Below are 15,276 nucleotides of genomic sequence, written 5' to 3' on the forward strand. Positions count from 1 at the left end.
TGATGTCTCTGGATGGAGAGAGACCTGGCTCTGACAGACAGGCTTGATACTGATGTCTCTGGAGAGAGACCTGGCTCTCTGACAGACAGATACTGATGTCTCTGAATGGACAGAGACCTGGCACTCTGACAGACAGATACTGATGTCTCTGAATGGACAGAGACCTGGCACTCTGACAGACAGGCTTGATACTGATGTCTCTGAATGGAGAGAGACCTGGCACTCTGACAGACAGATACTGATGTCTCTGAATGGACAGAGACCTGGCACTCTGACAGACAGATACTGATGTCTCTGAATGGACAGAGACCTGGCACTCTGACAGACAGATACTGATGTCTCTGGATGGAGAGAGACCTGGCACTCTGACAGACAGACTTGATACTGATGTCTCTGAATGGACAGAGACCTGGCACTCTGACAGACAGACTTGATACTGATGTCTCTGAATGGAGAGAGACCTGGCACTCTGACAGACAGACTTGATACTGATGTCTCTGAATGGACAGAGACCTGGTACTCTGACAGACAGATACTGATGTCTCTGAATGGAGAGAGACCTGGCACTGACAGACAGGCTTGATACTGATGTCTCTGAATGGAGAGAGACCTGGCACTCTGACAGACAGGCTTGATACTGATGTCTCTGAATGGACAGAGACCTGGCTCTGACAGACAGGCTTGATACTGATGTCTCTGGAGAGAGACCTGGCTCTCTGACAGACAGGCTTGATACTGATGTCTCTGAATGGAGAGAGACCTGGCTCTCTGACAGACAGGCTTGATACTGATGTCTCTGAATGGACAGAGACCTGGCTCTCTGACAGACAGGCTTGATACTGATGTCTCTGAATGGAGAGAGACCTGGCTCTCTGACAGACAGGCTTGATACTGATGTCTCTGGAGAGAGACCTGGCACTGACAGACAGGCTTGATACTGATGTCTCTGGATGGAGAGAGACCTGGCTCTCTGACAGACAGGCTTGATACTGATGTCTCTGAATGGACAGAGACCTGGCACTGACAGACAGGCTTGATACTGATGTCTCTGAATGGAGAGAGACCTGGCTCTCTGACAGACAGGCTTGATACTGATGTCTCTGAATGGACAGAGACCTGGCACTGACAGACAGGCTTGATACTGATGTCTCTGAATGGAGAGAGACCTGGCACTCTGACAGACAGGCTTGATACTGATGTCTCTGAATGGACAGAGACCTGGCTCTCTGACAGACAGGCTTGATACTGATGTCTCTGGATGGAGAGAGACCTGGCACTGACAGACAGGCTTGATACTGATGTCTCTGAATGGACAGAGACCTGGCACTCTGACAGACAGGCTTGATACTGATGTCTCTGAATGGAGAGAGACCTGGCACTGACAGACAGATACTGATGTCTCTGGATGGAGAGAGACCTGGCACTGACAGACAGGCTTGATACTGATGTCTCTGGAGAGAGACCTGGCACTCTGACAGACAGGCTTGATACTGATGTCTCTGAATGGAGAGAGACCTGGCACTGACAGACAGGCTTGATACTGATGTCTCTGAATGGACAGAGACCTGGCTCTCTGACAGACAGGCTTGATACTGATGTCTCTGAATGGACAGAGACCTGGCTCTCTGACAGACAGGCTTGATACTGATGTCTCTGAATGGACAGAGACCTGGCACTGACAGACAGGCTTGATACTGATGTCTCTGAATGGACAGAGACCTGGCTCTCTGACAGACAGGCTTGATACTGATGTCTCTGAATGGACAGAGACCTGGCTCTCTGACAGACAGGCTTGATACTGACGTCTCTGAATGGACAGAGACCTGGCTCTCTGACAGACAGATACTGATGTCTCTGAATGGACAGAGACCTGGCACTCTGACAGACAGATACTGATGTCTCTGAATGGACAGAGACCTGGCTCTCTGACAGACAGGCTTGATACTGACGTCTCTGAATGGACAGAGACCTGGCTCTCTGACAGACAGATACTGATGTCTCTGAATGGACAGAGACCTGGCTCTCTGACAGACAGGCTTGATACTGACGTCTCTGAATGGACAGAGACCTGGCTCTCTGACAGACAGATACTGATGTCTCTGAATGGAGAGAGACCTGGCACTCTGACAGACAGATACTGATGTCTCTGAATGGACAGAGACCTGGCACTCTGACAGACAGGCTTGATACTGATGTCTCTGAATGGACAGAGACCTGGCTCTCTGACAGACAGATACTGATGTCTCTGAATGGACAGAGACCTGGCACTCTGACAGACAGGCTTGATACTGATGTCTCTGAATGGACAGAGACCTGGCTCTGACAGACAGGCTTGATACTGATGTCTCTGAATGGAGAGAGACCTGGCACTCTGACAGACAGATACTGATGTCTCTGAATGGACAGAGACCTGGCACTCTGACAGACAGATACTGATGTCTCTGAATGGACAGAGACCTGGCACTCTGACAGACAGGCTTGATACTGATGTCTCTGAATGGACAGAGACCTGGCTCTGACAGACAGGCTTGATACTGATGTCTCTGGATGGAGAGAGACCTGGCTCTGACAGACAGGCTTGATACTGATGTCTCTGGAGAGAGACCTGGCTCTCTGACAGACAGGCTTGATACTGATGTCTCTGAATGGAGAGAGACCTGGCACTGACAGACAGGCTTGATACTGATGTCTCTGGATGGAGAGAGACCTGGCACTCTGACAGACAGGCTTGATACTGATGTCTCTGAATGGAGAGAGACCTGGCACTCTGACAGACAGATACTGATGTCTCTGAATGGACAGAGACCTGGCACTCTGACAGACAGACACTGATGTCTCTGAATGGACAGAGACCTGGCACTCTGACAGACAGGCTTGATACTGATGTCTCTGAATGGACAGAGACCTGGCTCTCTGACAGACAGGCTTGATACTGATGTCTCTGAATGGACAGAGACCTGGCTCTCTGACAGACAGGCTTGATACTGATGTCTCTGAATGGACAGAGACCTGGCACTCTGACAGACAGACTTGATACTGATGTCTCTGAATGGAGAGAGACCTGGCACTGACAGACAGATACTGATGTCTCTGGATGGAGAGAGACCTGGCACTGACAGACAGGCTTGATACTGATGTCTCTGAATGGACAGAGACCTGGCACTCTGACAGACAGGCTTGATACTGATGTCTCTGAATGGACAGAGACCTGGCTCTCTGACAGACAGGCTTGATACTGATGTCTCTGAATGGACAGAGACCTGGCTCTCTGACAGACAGGCTTGATACTGACGTCTCTGAATGGACAGAGACCTGGCTCTCTGACAGACAGGCTTGATACTGATGTCTCTGAATGGACAGAGACCTGGCTCCCTGACAGACAGGCTTGATACTGATGTCTCTGAATGGACAGAGACCTGGCTCTCTGACAGACAGGCTTGATACTGACGTCTCTGAATGGACAGAGACCTGGCACTGACAGACAGGCTTGATACTGATGTCTCTGGAGAGAGACCTGGCACTCTGACAGACAGATACTGATGTCTCTGAATGGACAGAGACCTGGCACTCTGACAGACAGGCTTGATACTGATGTCTCTGGAGAGAGACCTGGCACTCTGACAGACAGGCTTGATACTGATGTCTCTGAATGGAGAGAGACCTGGCACTGACAGACAGGCTTGATACTGATGTCTCTGAATGGAGAGAGACCTGGCACTCTGACAGACAGGCTTGATACTGATGTCTCTGAATGGAGAGAGACCTGGCTCTCTGACAGACAGGCTTGATACTGACGTCTCTGAATGGACAGAGACCTGGCACTCTGACAGACAGGCTTGATACTGATGTCTCTGAATGGACAGAGACCTGGCTCTCTGACAGACAGGCTTGATACTGATGTCTCTGAATGGACAGAGACCTGGCTCTCTGACAGACAGGCTTGATACTGATGTCTCTGAATGGACAGAGACCTGGCACTGACAGACAGGCTTGATACTGATGTCTCTGAATGGACAGAGACCTGGCTCTCTGACAGACAGGCTTGATACTGATGTCTCTGAATGGACAGAGACCTGGCACTCTGACAGACAGATACTGATGTCTCTGAATGGACAGAGACCTGGCACTCTGACAGACAGATACTGATGTCTCTGAATGGACAGAGACCTGGCACTCTGACAGACAGATACTGATGTCTCTGAATGGACAGAGACCTGGCACTCTGACAGACAGGCTTGATACTGATGTCTCTGAATGGACAGAGACCTGGCACTCTGACAGACAGATACTGATGTCTCTGAATGGACAGAGACCTGGCACTCTGACAGACAGGCTTGATACTGATGTCTCTGAATGGACAGAGACCTGGCACTCTGACAGACAGGCTTGATACTGATGTCTCTGAATGGACAGAGACCTGGCACTCTGACAGACAGATACTGATGTCTCTGAATGGACAGAGACCTGGCACTCTGACAGACAGGCTTGATACTGATGTCTCTGAATGGACAGAGACCTGGCACTCTGACAGACAGATACTGATGTCTCTGAATGGAGAGAGACCTGGCACTCTGACAGACAGATACTGATGTCTCTGAATGGACAGAGACCTGGCTGTCTGACAGACAGATACTGATGTCTCTGGATGGAGAGAGACCTGGCACTCTGACAGACAGACTTGATACTGATGTCTCTGAATGGACAGAGACCTGGCACTCTGACAGACAGACTTGATACTGATGTCTCTGAATGGAGAGAGACCTGGCACTCTGACAGACAGACTTGATACTGATGTCTCTGAATGGACAGAGACCTGGTACTCTGACAGACAGGCTTGATACTGATGTCTCTGAATGGACAGAGACCTGGCTCTCTGACAGACAGATACTGATGTCTCTGAATGGAGAGAGACCTGGCACTGACAGACAGGCTTGATACTGATGTCTCTGAATGGAGAGAGACCTGGCTCTCTGACAGACAGGCTTGATACTGATGTCTCTGAATGGACAGAGACCTGGCTCTGACAGACAGGCTTGATACTGATGTCTCTGGAGAGAGACCTGGCTCTCTGACAGACAGGCTTGATACTGATGTCTCTGAATGGAGAGAGACCTGGCTCTCTGACAGACAGGCTTGATACTGATGTCTCTGAATGGACAGAGACCTGGCTCTCTGACAGACAGGCTTGATACTGATGTCTCTGAATGGAGAGAGACCTGGCACTGACAGACAGGCTTGATACTGATGTCTCTGGATGGAGAGAGACCTGGCACTGACAGACAGGCTTGATACTGATGTCTCTGAATGGACAGAGACCTGGCACTCTGACAGACAGGCTTGATACTGATGTCTCTGAATGGAGAGAGACCTGGCACTGACAGACAGATACTGATGTCTCTGGATGGAGAGAGACCTGGCACTGACAGACAGGCTTGATACTGATGTCTCTGGATGGAGAGAGACCTGGCACTCTGACAGACAGGCTTGATACTGATGTCTCTGAATGGAGAGAGACCTGGCACTGACAGACAGGCTTGATACTGATGTCTCTGAATGGACAGAGACCTGGCTCTCTGACAGACAGGCTTGATACTGATGTCTCTGAATGGACAGAGACCTGGCACTCTGACAGACAGGCTTGATACTGATGTCTCTGAATGGACAGAGACCTGGCACTCTGACAGACAGGCTTGATACTGATGTCTCTGAATGGACAGAGACCTGGCACTCTGACAGACAGGCTTGATACTGATGTCTCTGAATGGACAGAGACCTGGCTCTCTGACAGACAGGCTTGATACTGACGTCTCTGAATGGACAGAGACCTGGCTCTCTGACAGACAGGCTTGATACTGATGTCTCTGAATGGACAGAGACCTGGCTCTCTGACAGACAGGCTTGATACTGATGTCTCTGAATGGAGAGAGACCTGGCACTGACAGACAGGCTTGATACTGATGTCTCTGGAGAGAGACCTGGCACTCTGACAGACAGATACTGATGTCTCTGAATGGACAGAGACCTGGCACTCTGACAGACAGGCTTGATACTGATGTCTCTGAATGGACAGAGACCTGGCACTCTGACAGACAGGCTTGATACTGATGTCTCTGAATGGACAGAGACCTGGCACTCTGACAGACAGGCTTGATACTGATGTCTCTGGAGAGAGACCTGGCACTCTGACAGACAGGCTTGATACTGATGTCTCTGGAGAGAGACCTGGCACTCTGACAGACAGGCTTGATACTGATGTCTCTGAATGGACAGAGACCTGGCTCTGACAGACAGGCTTGATACTGATGTCTCTGGATGGAGAGAGACCTGGCACTGACAGACAGGCTTGATACTGATGTCTCTGAATGGACAGAGACCTGGCTCTCTGACAGACAGGCTTGATACTGATGTCTCTGAATGGAGAGAGACCTGGCTCTCTGACAGACAGGCTTGATACTGATGTCTCTGGATGGAGAGAGACCTGGCTCTCTGACAGACAGGCTTGATACTGATGTCTCTGAATGGACAGAGACCTGGCACTGACAGACAGGCTTGATACTGATGTCTCTGAATGGAGAGAGACCTGGCTCTCTGACAGACAGGCTTGATACTGATGTCTCTGAATGGACAGAGACCTGGCACTCTGACAGACAGGCTTGATACTGATGTCTCTGGATGGAGAGAGACCTGGCACTGACAGACAGGCTTGATACTGATGTCTCTGAATGGACAGAGACCTGGCACTCTGACAGACAGGCTTGATACTGATGTCTCTGAATGGAGAGAGACCTGGCACTGACAGACAGATACTGATGTCTCTGGATGGAGAGAGACCTGGCACTGACAGACAGGCTTGATACTGATGTCTCTGGAGAGAGACCTGGCACTCTGACAGACAGGCTTGATACTGATGTCTCTGAATGGAGAGAGACCTGGCACTGACAGACAGGCTTGATACTGATGTCTCTGAATGGACAGAGACCTGGCTCTCTGACAGACAGGCTTGATACTGATGTCTCTGAATGGACAGAGACCTGGCACTCTGACAGACAGGCTTGATACTGATGTCTCTGAATGGACAGAGACCTGGCACTCTGACAGACAGGCTTGATACTGACGTCTCTGAATGGACAGAGACCTGGCTCTCTGACAGACAGGCTTGATACTGATGTCTCTGAATGGACAGAGACCTGGCTCTCTGACAGACAGGCTTGATACTGATGTCTCTGAATGGAGAGAGACCTGGCACTGACAGACAGGCTTGATACTGATGTCTCTGGAGAGAGACCTGGCACTCTGACAGACAGATACTGATGTCTCTGAATGGACAGAGACCTGGCACTCTGACAGACAGGCTTGATACTGATGTCTCTGAATGGACAGAGACCTGGCACTCTGACAGACAGGCTTGATACTGATGTCTCTGAATGGACAGAGACCTGGCACTCTGACAGACAGGCTTGATACTGATGTCTCTGGAGAGAGACCTGGCACTCTGACAGACAGGCTTGATACTGATGTCTCTGGAGAGAGACCTGGCACTCTGACAGACAGGCTTGATACTGATGTCTCTGAATGGACAGAGACCTGGCTCTGACAGACAGGCTTGATACTGATGTCTCTGGATGGAGAGAGACCTGGCACTGACAGACAGGCTTGATACTGATGTCTCTGAATGGACAGAGACCTGGCACTCTGACAGACAGGCATGATACTGATGTCTCTGAATGGAGAGAGACCTGGCTCTCTGACAGACAGGCTTGATACTGATGTCTCTGAATGGAGAGAGACCTGGCACTCTGACAGACAGGCTTGATACTGACGTCTCTGAATGGACAGAGACCTGGTACTCTGACAGACAGGCTTGATACTGATGTCTCTGAATGGACAGAGACCTGGCACTCTGACAGACAGATACTGATGTCTCTGAATGGACAGAGACCTGGCACTCTGACAGACAGATACTGATGTCTCTGAATGGACAGAGACCTGGCACTCTGACAGACAGACTTGATACTGATGTCTCTGAATGGACAGAGACCTGGCACTCTGACAGACAGACTTGATACTGATGTCTCTGAATGGAGAGAGACCTGGCACTCTGACAGACAGACTTGATACTGATGTCTCTGAATGGACAGAGACCTGGTACTCTGACAGACAGGCTTGATACTGATGTCTCTGAATGGACAGAGACCTGGCACTCTGACAGACAGATACTGATGTCTCTGAATGGAGAGAGACCTGGCACTCTGACAGACAGATACTGATGTCTCTGAATGGACAGAGACCTGGCACTCTGACAGACAGGCTTGATACTGATGTCTCTGAATGGACAGAGACCTGGCTCTCTGACAGACAGATACTGATGTCTCTGAATGGACAGAGACCTGGCACTGACAGACAGGCTTGATACTGATGTCTCTGAATGGAGAGAGACCTGGCTCTCTGACAGACAGGCTTGATACTGATGTCTCTGAATGGACAGAGACCTGGCACTGACAGACAGGCTTGATACTGATGTCTCTGAATGGACAGAGACCTGGCACTGACAGACAGGCTTGATACTGATGTCTCTGAATGGACAGAGACCTGGCACTCTGACAGACAGGCTTGATACTGATGTCTCTGAATGGAGAGAGACCTGGCTCTCTGACAGACAGGCTTGATACTGATGTCTCTGAATGGACAGAGACCTGGCTCTCTGACAGACAGGCTTGATACTGATGTCTCTGAATGGACAGAGACCTGGCTCTGACAGACAGGCTTGATACTGATGTCTCTGGAGAGAGACCTGGCTCTCTGACAGACAGGCTTGATACTGATGTCTCTGAATGGAGAGAGACCTGGCTCTCTGACAGACAGGCTTGATACTGATGTCTCTGAATGGACAGAGACCTGGCTCTCTGACAGACAGGCTTGATACTGATGTCTCTGAATGGAGAGAGACCTGGCACTGACAGACAGGCTTGATACTGATGTCTCTGGATGGAGAGAGACCTGGCACTCTGACAGACAGGCTTGATACTGATGTCTCTGGATGGAGAGAGACCTGGCACTCTGACAGACAGGCTTGATACTGATGTCTCTGAATGGACAGAGACCTGGCACTCTGACAGACAGATACTGATGTCTCTGAATGGAGAGAGACCTGGCTCTGACAGACAGGCTTGATACTGATGTCTCTGGATGGAGAGAGACCTGGCACTCTGACAGACAGGCTTGATACTGATGTCTCTGAATGGACAGAGACCTGGCACTCTGACAGACAGGCTTGATACTGATGTCTCTGGATGGAGAGAGACCTGGCACTCTGACAGACAGGCTTGATACTGATGTCTCTGAATGGACAGAGACCTGGCACTCTGACAGACAGGCTTGATACTGATGTCTCTGAATGGAGAGAGACCTCTCACTGTTTGAGAAGGTTTGAATCCTGAGCAACCCGTCTACACATAGTTTGAAGAACAATGCAACATAGCTACTGTCGTAAATCAAAGCTGTCAGTTGGAAAACATTGGTGGAGCATGGGAGGAGGAGGCATTGTGGTGCAAGTGAATTTCCTTGCTTTTTCGGCTTTGGACCAATGCCTATTTCTTACTTAAAACAGTTTTTTTAAATACACATACAGCTCACCACCACCACCACCATCACCACCACCATCGTCCTCCTGTACCCACCTGAAGGCAGCCAGTAGAGGAGTGTAGATAGAGTCACCATCTACAATAACCACCACCACCACCACACAGCTCATCACCACCACACAGCTCACAGCTCACCACCACCACACAGCTCACCACCACCACCACCACCACACAGCTCATCACCACCACCACCACACAGCTCATCACCACCACCACCACCACACAGCTCATCACCACCACACAGCTCATCACCACCACCACCTCCACACAGCTCATCACCTCCACACAGCTCATCACCACCACCACCACACAGCTCATCACCACCACCACCACACAGCTCATCACCACCACCACCACCACACAGCTCATCACCACCACACAGCTCATCACCACCACCACCTCCACACAGCTAATCACCTCCACACAGCTCATCACCACCACACAGCTCATCACCACCACACAGCTCATCACCACCACACAGCTCATCACCACCACACAGCTCATCACAGCTCATCACCTCCACACAGCTCATCACCACCACCTCCACACAGCTCATCACCACCACCTCCACACAGCTCATCACCTCCACACAGCTCATCACCACCACACAGCTCATCACCACCACCACCTCCACACAGCTCATCACCTCCACACAGCTCATCACCTCCACACAGCTCATCACCACCACCACCACCACCACACAGCTCATCACCACCACCACCACACAGCTCATCACCACCACCACCACCACACAGCTCATCACCACCACACAGCTCATCACCACCACCACCTCCACACAGCTCATCACCTCCACACAGCTCATCACCACCACACAGCTCATCACCACCACACAGCTCATCACCACCACACAGCTCATCACAGCTCATCACCTCCACACAGCTCATCACCACCACCTCCACACAGCTCATCACCACCTCCACACAGCTCATCACCTCCACACAGCTCATCACCACCACCTCCACCACACAGCTCACCACCACCACACAGCTCACCACCACCACACAGCTCATCACAGCTCATCACCTCCACACAGCTCATCACCACCACCTCCACACAGCTCATCACCACCACCTCCACACAGCTCATCACCTCCACACAGCTCATCACCACCACCTCCACCACACAGCTCACCACCACCACACAGCTCACCACCACCACACAGCTCACCACCACCACACAGCTCACCACCACCACACAGCTCACCACCACCACACAGCTCATCACCTCCACACAGCTCACCACCACCACACAGCTCATCACCACCACACAGCTCACCACCACCACACAGCTCACCACCACCACACAGCTCACCACCACCACACAGCTCATCACCACCACACAGCTCATCACCACCACACAGCTCACCACCACCACACAGCTCATCACCACCACACAGCTCATCACCACCACACAGCTCATCACCACCACCACCATCGTCCTCCTGTACCCACCTGAAGGCAGCCAGTAGAGGAGTGTAGATAGAGTCACCATCGTACACATACAGGTGGTCCCAGCTGCACTCTGTAGCAAAGTGGTCCAACCTCAGTCTGAGGATGCTGTTGGGCCTGCAGGACAGAGACAGAACACAGTCAGGATGCTGTTGGGCCTACAGTACAGAGACAGAACACAGTCAGGTTGCTGTTGGGCCTACAGGACAGAACACAGTCAGGATGCTGTTGGGCCTACAGGACAGAACACAGTCAGGATGCTGTTGGGCCTACAGGACAGAACACAGTCAGGATGCTGTTGGGCCTACAGGACAGAACACAGTCAGGATGCTGTTGGGCCTACAGGACAGAGACAGAACACAGTCAGGATGCTGTTGGGCCTACAGGACAGAACACAGTCAGGATGCTGTTGGGCCTACAGGACAGAGACAGAACACAGTCAGGTTGCTGTTGGGCCTACAGGACAGAGACAGAACACAGTCAGGATGCTGTTGGGCCTACAGGACAGAACACAGTCAGGATGCTGTTGGGCCTACAGGACAGAGACAGAACACAGTCAGGTTGCTGTTGGGCCTACAGGACAGAACACAGTCAGGATGCTGTTGGGCCTACAGGACAGAACACAGTCAGGATGCTGTTGGGCCTACAGGACAGAACACAGTCAGGTTGCTGTTGGGCCTACAGGACAGAACACAGTCAGGATGCTGTTGGGCCTACAGGACAGAACACAGTCAGGATGCTGTTGGGCCTACAGGACAGAACACAGTCAGGATGCTGTTGGGCCTACAGGACAGAGACAGAACACAGTCAGGATGCTGTTGGGCCTACAGGACAGAACATAGTCAGGTTGCTGTTGGGCCTACAGGACAGAGACAGAACACAGTCAGGATGCTGTTGGGCCTACAGGACAGAGACAGAACACAGTCAGGATGTTGTTGGGCCTACAGGACAGAGACAGAACACAGTCAGGTTGCTGTTGGGCCTACAGGACAGAGACAGAACACAGTCAGGATGCTGTTGGGCCTACAGGACAGAGACAGAACACAGTCAGGATGTTGTTGGGCCTACAGGACAGAGACAGAACACAGTCAGGTTGCTGTTGGGCCTACAGGACAGAGACAGAACACAGTCAGGTTGCTGTTGGGCCTACAGGACAGAACACAGTCAGGTTGCTGTTGGGCCTACAGGACAGAACACAGTCAGGATGCTGTTGGGCCTACAGGACAGAACACAGTCAGGTTGCTGTTGGGCCTACAGGACAGAACACAGTCAGGATGCTGTTGGGCCTACAGGACAGAACACAGTCAGGATGCTGTTGGGCCTACAGGACAGAGACAGAACACAGTCAGGATGCTGTTGGGCCTACAGGACAGAACACAGTCAGGTTGCTGTTGGGCCTACAGGACAGAACACAGTCAGGATGCTGTTGGGCCTACAGGACAGAACACAGTCAGGATGCTGTTGGGCCTACAGGACAGAACACAGTCAGGATGCTGTTGGGCCTACAGGACAGAACACAGTCAGGTTGCTGTTGGGCCTACAGGACAGAACACAGTCAGGATGCTGTTGGGCCTACAGGACAGAACACAGTCAGGATGCTGTTGGGCCTACAGTACAGAGACAGAACACAGTCAGGATGCTGTTGGGCCTACAGGACAGAACACAGTCAGGATGCTGTTGGGCCTGCAGGACAGAACACAGTCAGGATGTTGTTGGGCCTACAGGACAGAACACAGTCAGGATGCTGCTGGGCCTACAGGACAGAACACAGTCAGGATGCTGTTGGGCCTACAGGACAGAACACAGTCAGGATGCTGTTGGGCCTACAGGACAGAACACAGTCAGGATGCTGTTGGGCCTACAGGACAGAGACAGAACACAGTCAGGATGCTGTTGGGCCTACAGGACAGAGACAGAACACAGTCAGGATGCTTTTGGGCCTGCAGGACAGAGACAGAACACAGTCAGGTTGCTGTTGGGCCTACAGGACAGAACACAGTCAGGATGCTGTTGGGCCTACAGGACAGAACACAGCCAGGATGCTGTTGGGCCTACAGGACAGAACACAGCCAGGATGCTGTTGGGCCTACAGGACAGAGACAGAACACAGCCAGGATGCTGTTGGGCCTACAGGACAGAACACAGTCAGGATGTTGTTGGGCCTACAGGACAGAGACAGAACACAGTCAGGATGCTGTTGGGCCTACAGGACAGAGACAGAACACAGTCAGGATGCTGTTGGGCCTACAGGACAGAACACAGTCAGGATGCTGTTGGGCCTACAGGACAGAACACAGTCAGGATGCTGTTGGGCCTACAGGACAGAGACAGAACACAGTCAGGATGCTGTTGGGCCTACAGGACAGAGACAGAACACAGTCAGGATGCTGTTGGGCCTACAGGACAGAACACAGTCAGGATGCTGTTGGGCCTACAGGACAGAACACAGTCAGGATGCTGTTGGGCCTACAGGACAGAACACAGTCAGGATGCTGTTGGGCCTACAGGACAGAGACAGAACACAGTCAGGATGCTGTTGGGCCTACAGGACAGAACACAGTCAGGATGCTGTTGGGCCTACAGGACAGAACACAGTCAGGATGTTGTTGGGCCTGCAGGACAGAGACAGAACACAGTCAGGATGCTGTTGGGCCTACAGGACAGAACACAGTCAGGATGCTGTTGGGCCTACAGGACAGAACACAGTCAGGATGCTGTTGGGCCTACAGGACAGAACACAGTCAGGATGTTGTTGGGCCTACAGGACAGAACACAGTCAGGATGCTGTTGGGCCTACAGGACAGAACACAGTCAGGATGCTGTTGGGCCTACAGGACAGAACACAGTCAGGATGCTGTTGGGCCTACAGGACAGAACACAGTCAGGATGCTGTTGGGCCTACAGGACAGAACACAGTCAGGATGCTGTTGGGCCTACAGGACAGAACACAGTCAGGTTGCTATTGGGCCTACAGGACAGAACACAGTCAGGATGCTGTTGGGCCTACAGGACAGAACACAGTCAGGATGCTGTTGGGCCTACAGGACAGAACACAGTCAGGATGCTGTTGGGCCTACAGGACAGAACACAGTCAGGTTGCTATTGGGCCTACAGGACAGAACACAGTCAGGATGCTGTTGGGCCTACAGGACAGAACACAGTCAGGTTGCTATTGGGCCTACAGGACAGAACACAGTCAGGTTGCTGTTGGGCCTACAGGACAGAACACAGTCAGGATGCTGTTGGGCCTACAGGACAGAGACAGAACACAGTCAGGATGCTGTTGGGCCTACAGGACAGAACACAGTCAGGATGCTGTTGGGCCTACAGGACAGAACACAGTCAGGATGTTGTTGGGCCTGCAGGACAGAGACAGAACACAGTCAGGTTGCTGTTGGGCCTACAGGACAGAGACAGAACACAGTCAGGATGCTGTTGGGCCTACAGGACAGAACACAGTCAGGATGTTGTTGGGCCTACAGGACAGAACACAGTCAGGATGCTGTTGGGCCTACAGGACAGAACACAGTCAGGATGCTGTTGGGCCTACAGGACAGAACACAGTCAGGTTGCTATTGGGCCTACAGGACAGAGACAGAACACAGTCAGGATGTTGTTGGGCCTACAGGACAGAACACAGTCAGGATGTTGTTGGGCCTACAGGACAGAGACAGAACACAGTCAGGATGCTGTTGGGCCTACAGGACAGAACACAGTCAGGATGCTGTTGGGCCTACAGGACAGAACACAGTCAGGATGCTGTTGGGCCTACAGGACAGAGACAGAACACAGTCAGGATGCTGTTGGGCCTACAGGACAGAGACAGAACACAGTCAGGATGCTGTTGGGCCTACAGGACAGAACACAGTCAGGATGCTGTTGGGCCTACAGGACAGAACACAGTCAGGATGCTGTTGGGCCTACAGGACAGAACACAGTCAGGATGCTGTTGGGCCTACAGGACAGAGACAGAACACAGTCAGGATGCTGTTGGGCCTACAGGACAGAACACAGTCAGGATGCTGTTGGGCCTACAGGACAGAACACAGTCAGGATGTTGTTGGGCCTACAGTACAGAGACAGAACACAGTCAGGATGCTGTTGGGCCTACAGGACAGAACACAGTCAGGATGCTGTTGGGCCTACAGGACAGAACACAGTCAGGA

At 51.7% G+C, this 15,276-nt stretch overlaps 1 protein-coding gene across 3 annotated transcripts in view; it reads right to left on the bottom strand.

Moving 5' to 3' along the window:
* Positions 1-15,276, bottom strand: part of atrn (attractin) — a 301,160-nt gene that overhangs the window by 244,628 nt on the left and 41,256 nt on the right. For all 3 annotated transcript variants that reach the window (XM_064953084.1, XM_064953083.1, XM_064953082.1), the window contains exon 3: positions 11,114-11,227. In XM_064953084.1, coding sequence (XP_064809156.1) covers positions 11,114-11,227 — 114 coding nt within the window. The remainder of the gene's footprint in view (positions 1-11,113; positions 11,228-15,276) is intronic.

Source organism: Oncorhynchus masou, chromosome 32 (genome assembly GCF_036934945.1).
Source record: "Oncorhynchus masou masou isolate Uvic2021 chromosome 32, UVic_Omas_1.1, whole genome shotgun sequence".
Lineage (NCBI taxonomy): Eukaryota > Metazoa > Chordata > Actinopteri > Salmoniformes > Salmonidae > Oncorhynchus > Oncorhynchus masou.